General features: G+C 42.5%; 1 protein-coding gene across 1 annotated transcript; it reads right to left on the reverse strand.

Annotated features, from left to right (window-relative positions):
* Positions 1 to 680: 680 nt before the first annotated feature.
* On the reverse strand, positions 681 to 10,610 carry T265_05693 (hypothetical protein; the record flags this gene model as incomplete). Its single annotated transcript, XM_009170762.1, has 4 exons — positions 681 to 1,301; positions 3,647 to 4,004; positions 6,005 to 6,238; positions 10,479 to 10,610. 4 exons carry the CDS (start codon positions 10,587 to 10,589, stop codon positions 964 to 966), a joined length of 1,041 nt encoding a protein of 346 aa, XP_009169026.1.
* Between the last annotated feature and the right edge of the window lie 9,833 nt (positions 10,611 to 20,443).

Consider the following 20,443-nt stretch of genomic DNA (forward strand, 5'->3'; position numbering starts at 1 on the left):
ATTGGCGAGATTGTATATCCATTAAAAACCATATGGTTCCTTTCGGTAAATATGCCCATTTCCATGGTAATTGGGTTTTCAGGAAAGACTCAACTGATTCGTTTGTTTATAATTTCTTCAACTATGCCCATTTCCATGGTAATTGGGTTTTCAGGAAAGACTCAACTGAATCCCTCGTTTATAATATTCTTCAACTTTATGTGCTGCGACATCGCCAATATGGTACCAAAGGAAAAATGAAGCGGCCTTTTTGCAGCACATTCAGTTTAAGAATGTAATAAACGATTGATTTAATCAAGTCACCTGTGAAGACTCAGTTGATATGCAAATGATTGGTTGTTGACCAGGTGGCTGTTAGTCTGTTCGCGAGCTTGGCAACTGGCTTTCAAAGGTTTCGTCATCAAAGGAGAAGACGTCATCAGTGCGCAGTGAAGAAGGACGAAACCGGACATGAGCTGTTGAAGAGTTTCCAGCGACCTTGTGGATATTGGTTTCCCTCATGGAAAAATATGGCTCAATGTTTTGGCCTTCAAGAAAAAAGCCCACACACTGAGGATTTGGCCATTTTTAGAAGTGCACATCCTTCGGGATTAGTAACGGATCCTTCCGATTTCAGCATTGTCCGTTTTTAAAGCCCTTTTTCCACTCCGGAACCGGCGCTAAAGTTTCTTTCATTTAACCGTGGTAAATTAGGATAGCTAATAACTGGAGGCGGTCCAATCAGTTGGAGAACTCTTGGAACCGGTTGAGAAGACATCGATTTCGGAGAAATTTGGGAAATAATAAATATATCAACTGTTTCCCAAACTTTTCCAAAAACCAGAGGTGGCCTTCGTCCACTCTCTCCCAATAGACATGTTGTTTAAAACATGAATTATCAAACGCCAGTTACAAAAAAATAATTTTACCACCAATTCTGTGCAAAGAATCGATATGGAGAAGTTTAACGAGTAAAGTGGTTCACTAAGAGGGCTCAGAAATAACTGGAAGACCAGCTGAAACATCTGATTCAATTCCACAATGATCGGATCCACGGAGAATCCGGAAAAAACCTTTCTCTCCCCAAGATGGATTCCATGAATTCGCCGCCAACCAATATGGCGTCCCATCTTTTTCTACACCCCAACCGAGAAGACGGATCGCGTGTCCACCCAAAAGTTCCCCGGTTGTGTGTTTATAAACCCCTCCAGCATAATTCGCGAAATCCGCATAGACGTTCATAGCCGCCTCAACAGGACCACGCATCCAAATCTCCTTTTGGATTGTTATGGCGCTTCGGTAAAGGTTGTACGAAGTTGAAGCTGTAAAGGAGAGCGAATTCCGCGCATCACTGGAATGCTTCAGTAATGGACAAAATTAGCACTCTTTCTTCTTCTTCTTCTTCACAATTAGGGTTACAACATGATGAACCTCTTTAAATGTTCCTTTATATATCACAAGGTGTAGAGTAATTATAATGCTTGAAAAGACTACTATTGGTCGTTTCTTTCTTTGGACTTATCGGGCAAAACTATCGTCTAAGTCACTATTATTCTTCGTACCTGAAACCGGATTTTGATATATGCATACCCGAACACCAACTTTCAATTGAAGGTAAGGAAAGGACACAGCTGAATCAGTAGTCTGTTATGCTCTCTTCCAGATAGTCGATCAGGTGTGCAATAAGACATGATTAAGGAACTGGGCCAACTTGATGAGCTTCCAAAAGGCTAACCAGGTAGTGGGCGGTTTAAGTGTTTTTACTTGCCCCATAAGTAGCGTCATACCGAGGGGAACACTTCACTTTGTTGAAATGCAAGGTGGTCATTTTGCAGCACATCCATTTGCAAAATAATATAATCGACTGAGTCAGCTGAAGCTCCTACGAACACCATTTTAACCCCTGCATTCGTTACTGCGTTCGTAATTTTTTAAACCATATTCTGAATGTGAAAAATGTTGCAATTCATACTTTAGTCGGATATGAACAATACCACACTCGAAAGTTCTTTCAGAACTCGACGACTTCCCTTTAGGATAACTAGTTCCCTGGCAGAAAAAACCGCAAATGCCATATACCTAGTCTGAGGAAACCTCCAACAAGGAACGACTGACTACCACTGACACTCATGGCAAAGATAAAAACATCGCCATAAAAATAATGTAGAATGCCCTGCCAAACTAGCCAAGTTCCTCGAGTGAATTTTAGCCCATAATGGGGTTGTGATATCCCGTTCACAGACTCAAAGCTAGGGGCTTGTAGACATAATACTGCACAGAATGATCCAATTACTCAAAAGGGGAACAACTCACACCAATCCCTTGACATCTACCGATCAAATATAGTTGCTCATCTATCACTGTGATTGACCGACAACCTAGCCTTTTTACAATTTTCTTTTAACCTGGCAATTATATCGACCAAAGCGATTCCAAAAGTTATTATTTTTCAAAACGCTTTTTATGTGGTTGGTTGGTCCCTAATAAGGAACCACCTGCCAGACCAGCGAATACGGTAACACAAACGGCATATACGAAGTCAGATTTATTACTGTGGCCAAGTCTGTGGATGTGACGTTAGCCCTATGCCACCGAATCAATACTGGCTAGTGGCTGAAACAGATTTCTGCAGGTTCAACCACACTCTCTCCCGTCTACCTCGGGTTTTCCCACCTCATCAAATCTAGCTCTGCACAAATCGTCTGTGCCTCTTTTACTGTACATGGGCACCCATCCGCTTGGCAAACATCAGCCACCAAATCGGATCCGACTGTCAGCCACTCACATACATGTACATACTAAATTTACGCAACATTAAGCTTACTCGTGGAATCAAGATGGTGTAGAATGCGAGAAGGTTTTCTTTATTGCATCCGTCAAAAAAGAAACGAAATAAAAAAATTTTCAACTGTCCAATTATGTCTTCACTAAGCCCGATGTTGGTATTATTGTGAAATTTTGCTCTTGTCTGTGCCCACCCAGAGAACATTTTATTCCTTCATTTCATTCACAATCTCAGTGTGGTCCAATCAAGGATTGGGTATGCAAGGTCATTTTTCGTTGGGGCTAATGTTCATTAAGCTGACTTCAAGCGTATCCTTTGGGGAACACTCGGTCAACCTGACTCACTTATACTTCTCAATCATTAGAACCTTGGTGGTTGACAGAAAATTGATCACCTGTTTATCATAGCCAACGGGGCCTCCAAGATCCTACCCAGAAAAGTACGACATCAACGTCTACTTCACCTTGGAATCTCCGTCCTCAAGGATCTCACAAAAATCATTCAGTGTGATAATTTACTCTTGCATACTCCTTGTGGGACTGACCATGAAAATTCTTCATTGCTTGAGGATCCGTCAGCTAGAGGGTTATTTGTTTACGAGCCTAAGAAAAAGAAGGCGAATCAACAACATTTGCAATTTGAAAGATGAAATTTCGGAGGTTTTGTTGGTTTTTACACATTGGTATGTAGTTCAGCTATGCGTTGTGGACATTCAGTTTACTTGGATGGCCAGTTTTTGTCTGTTATCTGAAACACCAAGTTTGAGGCATGGCATATTACGGCTTGAAGTCCATACTTTCCTCCCCCGCTGACCGTATGTGAGCTTGTAAATGCAATAAAAGAAATATATGCAGGTAAACTGTGCTCACAACTCAAGCTTACCATGAATTTTGTCGTCTTCATATTTAATAGCATATCCTTTTTGACACTCGGATACGCATTGTGGGGTTGAGTACAGCTTTTCCGGACAAGGTGCGTATTCAGGTCCTTTTGGTCCGTGGTGGTGACACGGTGGGAAAGGGTAGGGCAAGCACGTATGACTGTCTTTGTACTCTCCACCTGTCACAATACCATTATCCCTCCAGTAGTCCCAGGCCATTCCGCCCCAGCCTCCGAGGCAACCAAATCCGCACGTGGTACAACAGGCAAGCAGATCGGTTGCGCTTAGTTGCATGTTTACCAGTGTCTGATTTGAATGGATACAAACACGGTCACTCATTGCGGTGACAGCCCCAAAGGCCTGAAATCAGGGAGAGAAATGGAACACTGCGTGTTACTCGGTCTTGTTCACACACAAATCGTAAATGGACATAGTATTGCCATGTAAGCTAGTAAAACTGGGGTTACTATGATAAAAGATCGTTACTTAGTCCACTTACCCACGCACTTAAAACACTGATTCAAACACTGATTCACCGATCAGACTCAAACAAGAGTGGCGAAAAATACCCGTGCCACAAGCACACTTACAAATTTCACGTGTGATACTGCAAGGAGACTTGACTAAACCATACGAGTACGTTTTACTTCGGGTTACCTAATGCTGAGACTGAAGTTTATGTGTACCACTGAGTGCTGTCTCAATTTGTGTGTTTGCTTTTCCTGTGACCAGATAGATCAGCTACGCCCACGAAAGGCACTAAAAGATGGGGAACGTCCATTTTGTTTTACATATTTTTGCGTCTTTTTTGCGTATAGTATCTAGAACTGCGCCTGATTGTCATCAGATTGTACCAAGAGTACTCCCATGACGAACAGTCCCGAGGCTTATCTACCAAACAACCGGATCAATCGATTTTTATCAAAGGTGCTTTGAAGTTACGGTTTGGAAATTTGTTTGCTCATGGGATGAGCTTAACGTTCGAAAGCCAAAACAAAACAAAGTATAATCACAATGAATGAGGTTCTGTCAATTCCACAGCATTAAGTGACACCATTTTTAAATTCGGACATTGGGAAAACGCCATACAATGAAGAAAGAACATCACTGTCTGTTCTTTACCGTGGCCTACAAACCAGTAGACAGGCGTGAATTATTCCTGCTCTCTTGCAAATTGGTCTCTGCTGGGCGAAACCTCACAGTGGATTACAGCTAAAGCGTAAATCTCTGGTGGTGTCCTCAGGATTGTTTTATAATGATTTTCGAGGAAAATTCCTAGTTGTTTGACAAATGACCATATCCTGATGTTCGGCATATGAGTGAAACAAATGTAGAATTCGATTCATTTGTTGTTTTTCTACCCTTGACTGGGAAGTAAGTCCTTGTATCTGAAATAACTGCGGTTCGGTCCATCCTCTTTATTTCATGGCTTGGTAGTTCACATCTCCAGTGATGCATAATGTACTCTTTGGTGCATATGGTGCATAATTAACGCTGTCGCAGGAGATACTCACGGCTTTTTCAGATAGTGTCACTCGAACGCTTAAGATGAACAAATGAATTCCGTTTCAGCAGTCTGCGGGCGAGCTGGTTAGCGGAAGCCGAACCTGAGCGATTTTCACTGGTCGGATGTCTGCGAATTTCAGATGCTAGAGTGCTTCTGATATAGCTGTTAAACTAATCAAAGGGCCCACTAAAAGTAACCGAATACAACTCTAGCGATGCTCCTACTAAGCGATGCAGAAAATGGAATCGGCTGCAGCCTGAGTTTCAAAGAAACACGTGGCAGGTAAGAAACTGTTTCCTGAAATGGGTGTTTGTTTGTGAAAGATGCGGCCGCCATAGACTTTGTCATACATTTTGTAAAACATTATCGAAATTTCGTTCACCTAGTGTTTGGAAGAGTGCCTACCAGTGTACAATCAAATGCTGGCTTTATCTCGAGTGAGTGCGCTGGATACGCAATAAGACTGTAAAGCTGTGACGAAGACAAACCAGCGCGATACAGATATATTGTCAGCCTTCCGCATCACAATTCTGTCAAGTTCAAATGGATGTTGCTCCCTGTGTACTACAGACCACAAATTCTAGTTACTTCTGGGTAAGTAAAGACCGCTTATATGGTAGAATAGTTAATCAGCCCTGTAGTAATGTTATACCTTTCTAACGTGACATATGTTTATCCAATATGCACCACTGGTGTTGTGATGTCCCCTCTTGAGAGGTAGATTGGTCAATGTCGGAATGAAAACTTTCTCCACTTCACCCCCTTTTGTATACAGAAACGGTCAGCTCATCTACAGTGAACACATGTGCCTGGGATTGTGCGTGTTTCTGCTTTCTTCTAGCCCTTAACTTACCCAACAGGAGCCACAACGAGACTGATCTCGAATCTGGTTAATGGTTTTGCATTCCGGCCAGTGTTCTCGAGCGTCGAACTCAAGCGGGAGCTCCAAAGTGATATCTTCGTGGCTGATGGTTGGCCGACGAAATTCCTTCAATTTTCTATCCTCCCTCATCGTGCCCAAGACTGAGCGAATTTCCTCCAGAGTCTTGAAGCGTTCAGACTTGGCGGCCTTCCATGTAGCCCCCACCTAAAAATTAATGTGCCGTGGATCAGAAAGGGTACATGTTTCGAAGAGTTGGGTTATAAAATGCTTACTATGACTCCAGATTTTCCACAGTGGGATAACATGGACCTCCAGAGGCACAGATCGTTAGGATTACGTCCGAGTCAAGCTTTACGGAGGTTCACCGGAACGGAAACAAGGGTACTACACAACGCCGTTGCAGATAAGCAGTCATGATTATTTCGTTTGATCTGGACAGTTCTTGCTCATTTGTAAGGTGAAAAACAGAAACTTATATCCTGCACATTGAAGGACAATCTAATCCCCCCAATAAAGAAAGCAGTTAATGTTAGCCTTTGAAAGTCTACTTCCATGGCTTCGAACTAGTAATAGAGCCAAAATGTCCATCGGGGCCCATCATTTTCCAAATTTCCTCTGGAGACTATCGGATCAGTTTTTTTATATAAAAAAACAGGGTCAAGTTAGCCGTACAGCAGCTCAGAAGGGATCCAAAAAGATACCTCCATAAAGGGATACCATCATTGAGAATCCAATAAAAACTAGAGAAAGTCACTGGGCTTAACTTGGAGCACTATTCCTAGGCAAGTGTGATCTATCCACAATCAAACGGAATTTTACTCCGACATCCCTCGTGTGAATACTTCTGCGCTACAATAATTCACACTAAAATATGGAATGTGAAAAATGAGGGATGTGGTCTTTTTTCTCAATGAGTGTTCTGTAAAGGATGATCCGTAAGAGTTCATGTAGCAGAGTAAATGCACAAAATATAACAGTTAATGACTGCTCTGCATTATGCTGCGAAGTTACACGTTAAAGAATCACGAAAATAACAGCCCTCATACCATACGAATGTGTACCAGTAGGCCACACCAATCCTCGTGTAATCCAATCACGTTGGTCTGCTATGGGGAGTTCTTAGCGAAGTAATCGAAATGCATGCAGTATGCACCACGTCAGCTTGAGGAAACAGATCAAGGGGAGTTCTAATTGCATACTTTCTTAGTTCGAAACGGTTCGTTGAGACGGTTTTACTACCTAAGGGCTTGGTAATTGTAGATTATTTTCCGAAAAGCAGAACCAAATGATAAGTTGTTTCAATTACAAATCTGCCGCTCATTCTAGTGTTGCTGCATTCAGCTACTAATTGGTAGGTTGTTGGCTCCAATTTGCTTGGATGCCCGTGAAATGCCCATACTGATGATTCTCAATAAGGATGAACTAGTTGCACAGCGTTTCTGGGCTTTACAGTATAGACCGACTTCACTCGAAAAATGACTGCTGGATTCAGTGAGTTTGGAGCTTTTCTGAAACTTAGGCATCGTAAAAATAAGCAGTCATTCTTACCCACACCGTTTCCATAAGTGGCTTGTCTACTATAACGTTAGTAGAGGTTTTTGAAGGTAGCTTTGATAAAGCAAACTGTAAACCAGTTGGAGGTTAGATAACGCCGCTTAGGTTGGAGTGAGTTAAACAAGACGTCATTATCTTGCTCTTTGCAGTGAAACGTACCTTAGCTAACTCGATTGGACCTTTCGTTTATAATGCTTTTCACCCTAATAAGATTCACAAGGGACGTCTCATTTCCACCTGGAATGATATTCAAGACACCACAGCATATTTCTGAGTATGGCACTTCTACACTAAGCATGCTGGAAAGTCTTAGGCGGCTCGCCAATAGTGCTGGTGTTTCGTTGACTGATTGCTCGAATTCCTACCGATCTTATTCTGTATTTTAACACCAACTTGGACGACAGCTTCAGTTCAGTCTGCAGGTACTATTAACTCGAAGTCATGAAGTGACAAGACCACACTGAGTGAAATTCAAGGACCAGGTACAGCTTGTGTGCCTCAAAACGAGCAAAACCGACAGTGGGCTTTCCAAAGGTAAGTTGTGGTTTTGAACGCAGTTATTTCAAACAATTTGCGGTTTTTTGACAGTTTTTACAGCAAACAAAATACGAATACAAAAATAAACACTGATACTGTACCATTTCAGATGAAGAACTGTACTATAATAAGTTCATCGCAGTTCTTTGGCGAAATACGACACTTTTCAGGCACTATCAATGAAAGTTTGTGGAACTCCAGTGGAGGAGACATCCAACTTTCGAAACAGCTCGGTCACTGAGGAGTCCTTCCGAACAGTGAAAAGCTTGATACCTTCGCTTTCTACCTCCACGCATAACTACCGGTTTTCTGTAATACCTTTCTGAAAAGAAGCATGCTAGTTCCGGAATACTTTTGCTCTCAAAAATGCGAAAGCTTTTGTTTTGACCGAGTTCGAAGGGGTGTTGTCTTGAAAGAACCGTAGTGCCCCCGAACGAAGCTTTAGGCCCAGTCGTCATCAGCATTGAGTTTTTCGTCCGATTCAGAAAACTGTGAAGAGCATTCGCAGCAATTTTAGCTGTAAACAACTTTGTGCTACAATGAACCATTGTTTTGCTGTCATTGAGGTCATTGTGTCAATATTCATTGTATCTCTAAGGCTATGAGAAGCATTTCAGCCTTTTTGAATAACGATGACTTGATTCATTTAAATAGCGGAAGGGAGAAAGTGATGTTGCAGTGGATATCCTCTTGCATACTGACTTGATAATGTGTTTTTGCTATTTCATGCTACCTGCAAAATATGAAGCATTTTGATTTGTTCCACGACTTTTATTAGGTAACTCTTCTGGAATAAGACGCGAATTGTTGGTTTATTTTAGGCCTTTCCGCACAAAAAAAAGAATAAATTTAACTTTACGTATGAGTTGCCGCATGACAATGAAGGCTGTAACGTGAGTCGTAACTTTGAACTTTGGTAAGGTATTAATTTGATTATCCTGTTGGGCGATACTTTACACATGGAACAATGAGTACAAGACTGGCAGGTGAGTTGAATCCAGTACATGAGTCGGTGTGTCAAAGGATGGGCTGAGGACCGGTGACAGGTAAACCCATCAACGTATTCGTCCAGTCTAACAACAAAATATCCATTCCATGTAGTGCGTGTGAAAGCTGATCGAATACCAGAGGTTGGGCCGACATACTATCAGTGTTTCAGTGTACTATAAGGGGACAGATGGAGACACCGCCTTGAAAATATGCAGTTGCAGGCTATGTTTTCTTCACACCCTTTTGTTGAATCCTCCAAAAGCTACTCTAGACTCCACAACAAAGAATTTCACAAAAAGGTTAACGGTCAAGTCCTCAGACAATGTGCTTCAGAAGCATCAGAAGTCTGCAGAGCGGTTTTGGGGAAACTATCTAGTACATGTTGAAGTTTAACGAAAGTCTTCGCAGCGTTGATGCCCCGGACAAACTGCGCATCAACAGTTGCAACCTTCCAAGCTAGATGCTGCAGTTCATCACCGTGTTTCAGATAAACACTCAAACCGATAAGATTCAAATATTTACTTTCCGATAGGACTTCTAAAACTTACAAGCAAATTCGGTTGTATCGGAGTATGTATAACTAAGGTGTAACACTTGATGGGTTAGGCTGTCCGTCCTTGAACATTCGTGCCGGAGCTAAAGCTGTTGCGAGGTCGTTACATAAATAACACGGTTCCAAACTCTGCCCCGACTGTTTTTTCTGATGTGTCCGCAATAGTACAATGGATTTGTGTCTCATCCGATTGAGTTGCATGTTAAATCAAACCAATCGGCAGTTAGATCTACGGTACTCCATGTCTGACTTTGCTAACCCTTAGAAGAGTTGCTAAGCGCTAATTCTATAAAATTCACCGGGAGTCAATGAAGTAGGCTGCCCTCATATCATTGTGGTCTTAACCAAGTGGCATTATTTAGAAATCGTTTGATTCAATAGTGTTTGAAATTCTTGCATTTTTTCTCCTTTTTACAATATGCGATGCCCCAACAATCAATAAGAAAGTGGTCCATCGGTTTGGAATGGCTTATTGATATACTGTCAATCCTCAAAACGTAAGACACTAGGGATCCGGTTTCTGTCTCTCTCATGAGAAAAGCAAACTCCATGTTGTGGGCGGTTGTGCGAATTGTGAAACTTGACTGGGAGGTGCTTACAGGCTCTTAATGGAATAATTGTCTGAATCCTGAGTATGGTCCATCAACCATGATTAGGTCTGATTATCCCTCGATTACGATGACCCTATGAAAAGATCGAATCCGGAATGAGAAGGGAATACCACCGGTTGCCAACAGACGGTAAACATAACCAATGAAAACTATGGATTCCTTAAAGGTTTATGGTAGCACGGTGCTGCAAAATACTTACCTGACTGTTCACGTAGTCAATCAATTCATCCGACAAGGCTTCGTGCTTTGGTTTCCCGTTAGAGCCATCAAGGAGGATGGCAACAGCAAATAAGACTGTCGTCGCCCTCATGCTCAAACTCGACTACAAAATACTAGCCACACAGTCATAGTTTGGTTAAATAGAGCTGCGGAAAAAACACGGTTGTGCGGGTTGGTGTAGACGCAGCGAGCAAAGTCCAGGATGTCAGCTAGTTTGTGTACTTTGAGAAAACACATCTGTGGCTGCTTGCATCGGTTTATCCACATGTAGGTCGTTTAAATAACTTGAAAATTAAGCGCCACGTGTTGAACATTACATAGACAATTGCCAAGTTCGTTCAAATTCCATGCCACTGAAACCAGGAAAAGATGCTACCCACTGGCTAACTATGTCGTCTGGTGGGACGTACGGAGGTCAGAGTCTGTCATTTTAAAATTGATGTTTCGAAATGAAATCATATATTTGCTAACGGTTGAACGAACTGTGGCTCGTTGAATATGCTGGTCAAGCGCTCAGTAAGGTCAAAGTCTAAGTGGTATTCCACCAATCGTTAAATATACAAATAATTGTTTGCTCAGTATGGGACGTTATTAAGGACACTTGTTATTATTGGGTGACTTCCCCCGTTTTCCAAAAAAGTCCCTAGGATATCCTAATTTAGTTCGACCGTACCCACTCTCTCAGATTTAACAAGAAGACATTCAAGACCATTTGGAACTCCACGGACTTGTAGTAAAAACTTTGCGCTACTCAAGCTGAATTCGAAAGCATCTAAATAGCGTGAAATTTGAGGCTATTTATGTTCTACGTAAACCTTCCGCATAAGGAGAAATAGTAACTACGCTGCTCCAGCTTACTTACGTAACACTTTTGCCAAGCTATTCTGGATAGCTTTCACTGACACCTGTTAGATCCGTCTATGAGACTCGTTTAAATTAGACGAAAAGAAAATTATGTGCATTACTGGGGAATTGAGCACTTCATTTTGATTACTGGACCGCGTGACAGAGCGGCGGGAACACTGAAAAGGCCTAACGTTGTGGCAAGAAATCACTGTGTATCTGATGACTCCCTCTTCCCCTGTTTTGCCGGTGGTTTCTAGGATCGTCATTGTTGAGAATAGGCAACAGCAAATATCAGTTTTCGGCCCTACACCTATGTAGCGCATCTATAGGCAGAGAATGAGGTTAACAAACAGCGATACATGTCATCAACGTGTATTTATATTAGGAGAACCAGCTCCGGACGTAACCGGACTACACAACTGCCAAGTGAATAACCGTTCTCGTTGGGACAGGTCTAACTGATTGTTCTTCGATTGTCCTTGACAGGTGGGTTCTATTTTTAGCATTATTTTTGGCCGCATAGAACTTTCCACGTGAGCGTTATAAGGAACCCGTTTTCGGCTGCACACGACACACCTGTACTCGCCAGTGTTCGATAGATTAGCTGATTCTCACGTTCTTTGTCTTCCTGGTTTGGCTAAACTTATCGGGCTATCAAGCGTCTAGGCAGACCCTGGTTCATGGTATCAAGAAGGCATTAGGAAAACTGTGGTCCACAACAGTTAAATTGACTAATTATATATGATGGGAATTGTGCTTTATCCCCACTAAATGAGGACCGAACAGACTGCCTTTTTTGAGAAAGAACTGATGCCTTATTTTGTCCAGATGAACGTCACGTCGGTGGTCAGTGGTTCGTGCCTCGAACGGCCTAGTATTTGTTCATGATATACAAGATTAAAATCCCTCCGCGTATTCTTTAGGTGGCTATTACTAGATAAGTCTCATTAAAACTTTAAAATCTGTCCATACTACCATCAAAATGTAGTCACTATAGGTAGGTGGGACAATGGTGTTTACTTTATCACACGGGTTAGGCAAGCTCAAGCTGGCTTATTCTTCGCATCGCCTATGTGATTTACAATACTGCGCTTTTGCTTTGAATGAAAATTGGAAGTTAGAATGGGAACAAAGATGGAACTCAATGGGTTGGTGGAGACTAAAACCGGAGAGCGTGATAACTTATTGTAGACTGAACAGTTAAGGGAGCAAGCTAAAAAAATACTGCAAGCTTTGCCTTATCAAAAAGTGTATCCAAGTGCTGATGAGTTTTTACAAACTCTTTACTCAGTTAGAAGGCATTTGCTACTCTTGCTAGGTCACACGATCAAAGAGTTGATTATTTGAGGCTCCATCACTAGTTGATCAAACCTCGCTCGTTCTCAACCTGAAGAAGGCTTCTCAGATATTATTAGGCGTGGTAGTAGCTCTCTCAACATTCCGATAGACGTCCAGGGTACTCTTCGGTTTTCAGCAGAGCTTTCGTCGAACGGTTATACACTGTCACACTAGGAGTTAATTCACTGCGTTTGGTCAACTTCTTATGACATTTCGCAAGATTCCGCTCTTTTACTTATGGTAGTTGCTACTGAAGGCATAGCTTGATTATGTAAAATTTCGCATTTCAGCCTAATGCGTCTGCTCCCGGAGACCACGGTCGTTCACGAAATCGTCCTTACCAACGAAATTTTTCCTGTCGCTGAAAGGTCAAAGTTGTTTACTCTAGCTAGATAGTGTGACGAAGAGTAGTCACAGTAGCGTCAAATCCCTATTGGGGAAAACAACTGCCAGAAAATTCGAGACCCCACTTTGAAGGCCATGAATCGACTGCCTCCATTAACTCATTCATATAATGTTGGATTTATCTTCGAAAGATGTGAATCATTTGACTGAATTGCTAATGTCACTATCATACGATGGCCACTAGAATATGCGCCTTGAACCTAGTTTAGGTAGTCGTAAACCTGTTCTAGGTGTATGGATTATCCTTTGTGATATGGATACGACCGTTTCCTTAGTTCCTGCTCAGATAAATAGGTTGATCCTGACCAACTTTGCACCCTGGTAACCTAAAAAACGACTGCGACACTTTGGCCTATCCACCCGATTGTAGAGGAGACAAATACATAATACACAATAAAAGTTTTACGGTAATGTTGACAGTTGTTTTGCTTGGTGTGGTTAGCGTGCCTTCGTAACTCAATAAGCCGATTAATGAGAAACTTGATTCCTCGCACATGTAGTTCACATTGCCGCTGTTTTGGTAGTGCATCGTCAGTAGTGAAGGTTCAGTTACCTGCAGAAAAGCATTATGATATTGCTTGGCTGGTATGTATGCCCGAGCTCAGTGCATAATGCAAAGGACAGTACCACTTGATACACGGCTACACCTTACCACATCACTGAAAGGTGTTCATCGTATTTAGATTAAGTGATTGACAGTAGTTCAATTTATTTTGTTCGCTTTCTACAATATGCACAATGCTACCAGCAGTTGACGTAGGTTTAAAATTGCATCACGATGTGTCGACCAAAGTGGCTGATGGCCAGGTGGGGTCTCCCTCGCAAAACAGTTGCCCAGTGGCACTCCGTTACCACAAAGCATGGCACTGATAAAGATATCCTCGTCAACGAATTAAAAAGTGGAGGTAAGCTAACAAAATGAAATCAGTAAAGTGTCACAGTATTACCTGATGAGCCCCAGGAAGGGCGAAACTGGTCGTGGGCTGTCGAAAAGTTTTTCAGCAACTTTATGAGTAGTTTCCTTCATGAAAAATATACTGTGATATCTCGAATATCGTATTAACTGAATCATGAGGCGGTCTGTGTGCAGCACATTCAGTTGTGGAATATCATAAACGAGAGATTCAGTTGAGTCTCTCATGAAAACCAAATTGATTTGCAAATTATTGTATTTCTCGCAAGCTAAGGGTACTCTAACCTGGTTGTGGTAGGAGAATATTTATCTGACAATGTTAATTTTATTAAGATCATTTGTGTTTCCTAATGAAAACCATATCCTTCGTTGGAAGCCCGAACATCATTGGTCCCATTTTGAACGTCAGAAGGGTGGATAATAGTGGGAAGTTTAGTGTACTGTGCCGTAAATCGATGAATATATCTGTCACAGACCGTGAGTCCGCGTCCACGCATTTTTCAGTTAACGAGTGTACGTGAAAGTGAACCCGGGTGCCTGAAGCCTAGACACCAACTACCATTGATTTATTCCACTGGTAGAGCGTGCCAAAGTAACCAAACTACTCGGGAAAAAATGATGTCGCTCGTCGTTTAAGTGATCGAAATGCATTAACCCCATTCGTCTGATGTGCATACAGAGTCTGCTCGTCCCTAATTGCACAATGTTCCATATTCAATAGGTGGCTTTCAAACGGCGCAAGCTAAATCGTTCCTTTGTCTATATGTTTAAGACGGTTTTCAGGGCCTAGCAAAAGTGGTCATTCGGATATACGAGCTGGTAACATTGGGATGCACACGGGTTTATAGCAGTCATGTTATATATGAAATAGCACAACAATCAAACACAGATAAGGACGTAGATATTTTTTGCTGCGCTGCACCTTCTAGTGTAAATGGCTGGTATCTAAAACGAAATTGCATATCCAAAATGGTCAAATGGCTAGGCGAGTGCGCATGTTTGCACAACTACGGTCAGTCTGCGCGTAACCAAATGGGATGTTGAAGTAGACCCAGGGTAACACGACTGGCTAATAAGCATTCAGAAGTCGCTTGTGAACCATTATAAACCAGCATATCATGGTTGTACGGTGGGCACAGTCACAAATTTCCGTATTCTCTCATTATGACATCTTTTGGTAGACCGTCACCCTCACCTTCCGACGTCTATGGAATTCTACAAAGTAGTGACAGTTCAAACGCCCTTTTTCTAGGGTTTCCCTTGTTATATCCTGCCGGGCACCAGTTGGTGCTCCGAGAATCTCCTCATCTGGTGCATCAGATGTTTATTTCGAAGGATGCTGGAGGGCTGCAACACCCGTCTTATCGATATTTGGATAAATTGGTGTGTATGGACCTCCCTCAAGGGCACTGCCAAACATCAGGAAGCCAATGAGTGACACCGAGTGACAATGAGTAAGTCTTGGTAATGAAGGTGGATGGATTGAACAGTTCCGTCAAACTGAACATTGTTTAGATGCCCTATTCTGATTACGATAATTATGTCCCAAGCGACGAAACATACACACGGATATTTTACGAATTAGCGAGTCCGGAGACCTGTTCACGCGCTAGATAACTTCGAGGTTGTCTTTTTCCCCGGATTTATCCAGACAACTTCTTGGGATAAAATATTGGTTTGGGTAGGCACTCTCTGGTGTCCATCATGGGTCGGTGCAAATTTCACCGACAATGTTTCAATAACAGGTTGTTTGGTGCAAAAGACCAAATAGTGAGAATGATTGGATCGACAAGGAATCTGTGGGAAGTTCAGCGACCAACTCCAGTGCTGCGTTCGCAGTTTACGGTTTTGGAGGCGTAAAAGTTTATCGAAAAGGGGTTGCTTCATCGACTAGGTACACAGAAAAGTTTCCGTCTGTTATCCCAGGGTCCATCGGTCTGTGTTCCAATGCGATTGGTGGTGGCAGATACTCTTTGGTAGTTGCCAACGAAGCCTTAAAAAAGTCATTTCAGAGCTAAGATACGAATATTGCAGCTAACACAATCCAGGAGAGGTCAATTCGATTTAATACCGATGAAGTTCAGCACATCCAACATTATGGTAGCTTACCGATGTTCCTCAGGTTAAACCAGTGGTTTGCCGTTAAATTATTCATGAACAACACAGTTGTGTTTCACTAAGCATGCACTCAATATTCTGCTGTCCACCGGATGACAGTAGGTCAGGCAAGTCCTAACTTAAAAATGAAGCGCACTTTATTAGGTCCTAGTCATTTCTGTTCGGTAGCTGGGTTAGTAGTAGCACCCTGGTAATCGAAAAAGTCTATTCTACTATGCACAGATCCACATGATGGTGGATGCGTAAATAGTATGTGCTATTTCCGAGCGGCTCACGTGTCTGATGGTACTGAAGATAATCGGACCGTGAAACTTCTCAGGTTTGTGTAGGTGACAGTTTTCAGGTTTCTTTGTTGTGAGCTGGTCCTTCACACGACCCAAGGTCAAAAGTAGTTTTTTAAACTAGCCCGGAAGCTGGCCCAGCAGCGGTAGTTTGGATACCTCTGAGTTAGAACCCCGGGTAGTCATGAATGACTTAAGGAGAACGGTTGCTTTTGCATTTAATTGCACCCGATTTTCTGACGTATTCTTCTCAAAAGACTTCGGGGTCCGAAAGATTTGACTTAAGCATCACTGGCGAAATCAGTCAAGGTGATGGACGTATCACCTGCCCGGTTTGAAGGCTTAGCTAGTATACACTACAGCACGACATGCAGATAAACTGCAATATTTTTATCGATGCAGAATGGTAATCACTCCAGACGCATTCCGCACATTTACCAAATAGTGCGCTAACTTCCGCGATTCGTGCATTCATTTCACTTTAGAGTGTCGGGTCGGCGGAGAGTTGACTTCCAGGATGGCGAAAACAGGTGCAGTGTGCTAATGCTCAGTGTTTAACTCCCAGTGTTAGCTCATAAAAGAAAGTCTTGCAAGCCAAAGATGCCAGTGAACCAAGTGACGTGGTCAGCCTACATATGTCCGCTTCAGAACACAAAATACAGCGAAGTAATCTGCCATTAAACGGATACTGGAGTCACGCAGCATTTATTTGGGCTTTCCAAAGCTAAAGTAAGAATACAGCTCAGTTCTGCACTTTAAATATGGTAGAAACAATTGGACGGATTCACACTCGTTCTTCATTTCCTCTCATGATGTTAGTTGTAAGTGGTTACGGAATCCAAAGAATCCACGTTCACACTACTGTTGTCTGATTGGTCATCCTTCAATTCACTTAGTCCGGTGGATGATAATGAGGTGAGTGTCGATATGTGAACCTCGGAAATATGAAATATTATGCGAACGTGCTACAATCTGAGATGCTGTCACTCAAGAAGCCGGTTAGTATGTGTGAACACGTGTGTGGATCCCGTGATTTGAGGATAAGCAGCTCTTCAGCCCGCTAAGTGCAAGTTAACCACACTAGCGATCAGCCGCTCATGATTCAAAGGTTGTGCTCAAATTGCTAACCGAGAAGTCACGAGTTCGAGTAACTCTGGAGTTTCGTGAGCCGCTGCTGCTTATACGCTCTAAGGATGAAGCAGCTGTACAGTGCTTCTCGGCACAGACCGGCTTCACTTAGTGGACACAGCCGCTTGCAACTAAGCAAAAAGTGTCCAGCAGTTTTCAAGCGTCCATGGCGCTATGTTAATGGACAGTCCTGCGACTCAGTCTATCGATCGGGGCAACCAGAACCGGGTCATCTTTCAGTTCCTTGGGGGAACCAATCACACCACTCAACTGTGAATACATTCGTCTCTTCAGTCGTGATGATTCAGATGCTCGACCTACTATTCATCCGTTCCTTCCCCAAAATGTTTCAGAATCCTGATCTTGGCAGAAGTGACCGGGCTGCCATACATTTCGAATTTTTAGATTGTTTTGAAAAATGTCAAATTCTTCACTTGGGCCAGCGTGGGTGGGAAGAGTCACTCTCATCATACCAATCTAATCTCCGCCCCCATTTAACCCAGTTGTGACCATGACAACTACTTAGACGTGAATTTTCACGTGTATCGGGTATACTCGGTACATGGGTATTTGTATTAGAGCTCCCAAGAATACCGATGCAGCTTCCTGTTCGTCAGTTTTCCTGCGTCCAACTTCAGTGAGTTCCACTTCAGTTCATGACAAAACAGATTTCTAAGCTTATCACGTATTTGGAAGGTACCAGTGTGTCATGCCCATTACAATCATCCCAAAGCACTACCGTAGTAGTCGGTGCGTCACCGAGAAATTTTTGTTATTTAGATGTCCCTTTCTACCAATTGGATGAACCTACATGGCAAAGTGTCACCTACACGGTGAACTAGGCGTTTTTTGTCGATAACTCCAGTGCTACACAAACCATCATTATCTTCCGTCATTACCTTGATTTGATCTGATTCCCAAAGGTCCCAGAATCTTCATTAAGGTTCTTGTTGACCGAATATTGAAAACAGCCAATTAGAAAGACTGGCAATATGAGGATTTAGACTAGGTCTGGGATTTCACCATGGAAATTCTTTTCCTCGCGCGCGCATGCGAAGATTGGTTTTATGCACATTGCTCTCGAAGGCTGATTTCTGAGAGTTTGTTAGCCCATTATTCTTTGACTCACGTGACCTGCAACTTGGAATGCAATATCGTGTTCAGGCTGACGTTTTAAAAATATGACCGGAACTAGTCTATCGTAGTTTGCCTCTACCGACCAGAGCTTGTTACTAAGTGCAAAGGAGTCTATCCCGTAGCGTTTTAGGCCTATCACAACGAGAAAAGTTCAGTTGTTGAGCAGAATGCCTCTACTTGTTTTCCAGGAGGTTACTTATTTTCCAGATTCTAATTGATGACATTCCTTCTCTAGTTGGTAGTTGACATCATTTCTGAGAAGTGCATTCTTATGCTCGGATTGAAGATACGAAAGTATTACCGCTGCCAGCATTCCCAGCTTCTACCCGAATACTTGCATTACAAAGTATACAACCTAACCGGAATGCGCCAGGAGCAAAGTAGGTCCTGAGTGACTTTCCTTCCGTATGAGAGAAAACGGTTGCAGTCAAAATCAAGTGTTAGACGATACGAGTCGGCGGTTTTTACGACCAACTTTTTTGGTTTATGCTACCTCATAGAAAAGTATCATCACTGCTCTTATAAGCGTGAAAAGCAGCTCACAGTCGTATTGCAGCACTAGAGCTGGCGCAGTTCTGTACGTTGTTCAGTTTGTTTTCTGCTTCCGCCAGGTACACTGCCAAATGTCTACTAGGCTTATGAGATCATACCAACTTGCCTTTGCTGATATGGTTAATCAGCAACCGCTCAAGTAAATGCTGCTATGCTCCTCCGTTGCTGTTACCGTCACGTTGTATGCCTTTTATGTGAATGGGTGCCACAACACGGATGAAAAAACTGCTGTCTGATGGGAAAATGTGTGGGCTGGTTAGATAATAATAGCAGCCACTGGATTATAGATTACGTGTGGAACATTAGTACTCACTGACGCGAAGAATCACGTCTAGAACTGCAAGTGCTGGGTATTGGCATGCAGCGTGAGCTGGGCAAACCTAATACAAGAAAGTGAAAGTTCAATGACAGCCCAGCTCTGAGAAAAGCTCAGTCTTTCAGAAACCGGTTTACACCGATCAGGTGAGGACGCCTTCTTCGTTCTCCCAAAACTGCCAGTCCCTAGATTTGTTATACCCAGCTGGTTAATTGAACAATAAGGTGTTGTGATGTGCTCAGACCTTAGTGGTATTGAACTGAGAACTAGTGTAACGAAAACAATGAATAGTCCATATCATTTACATGAGTAAAATTCTAGCCTAGCTTTCTTGATAGGAAAGAAAGGTCTAGACGAATTGAAGTCATTCCCTAGTGGGAGGATTTTGATTGAAACCGGTATACTCTGGAAACTATTGGCTGTACCGTCCTGGCTGCATTAGTAGTGATTGAAAACCGATGAAGAACACGCTGGAATCAACCACATGGGTCTTGCTACCATCATATTAGAATACGCTGAGTCTAAATCCACTCGTGCCTTGTAAAGATGGTGACATAAATTGTCAGCAAAAAGTCGAACGTCAGAAGTATAGTTCAGCCAGTCCCTCTTCTTTTGGTCTACAGAATCGAATCGAATTTCCAAAATGTATAGGTGATTTTCTGTCACTAGCTTCCAACTGCCAGACATCACCTTTCTGCAGTTGGTTATCGTTTATTATTTTGTACACTTTGAGGAGTGTCCCCTCTGACCAACACGACTGGTTGTTTCGGGGACAGCACTCGCGTAATATGATTAGTGTTTGAAGATGCGAAGAATGTAACAAAGACTGATGAGGTAGTCTTGTTAAAATATTCTAAAACAAATAACTCAAGGATGCAAACGAACAACCAATTCGAACCCCGAACAAATCC

The sequence above is a fragment of the Opisthorchis viverrini genome (assembly GCF_000715545.1).
Source record: "Opisthorchis viverrini unplaced genomic scaffold opera_v5_108, whole genome shotgun sequence".
Taxonomy (NCBI): Eukaryota; Metazoa; Platyhelminthes; class Trematoda; order Opisthorchiida; family Opisthorchiidae; genus Opisthorchis; species Opisthorchis viverrini.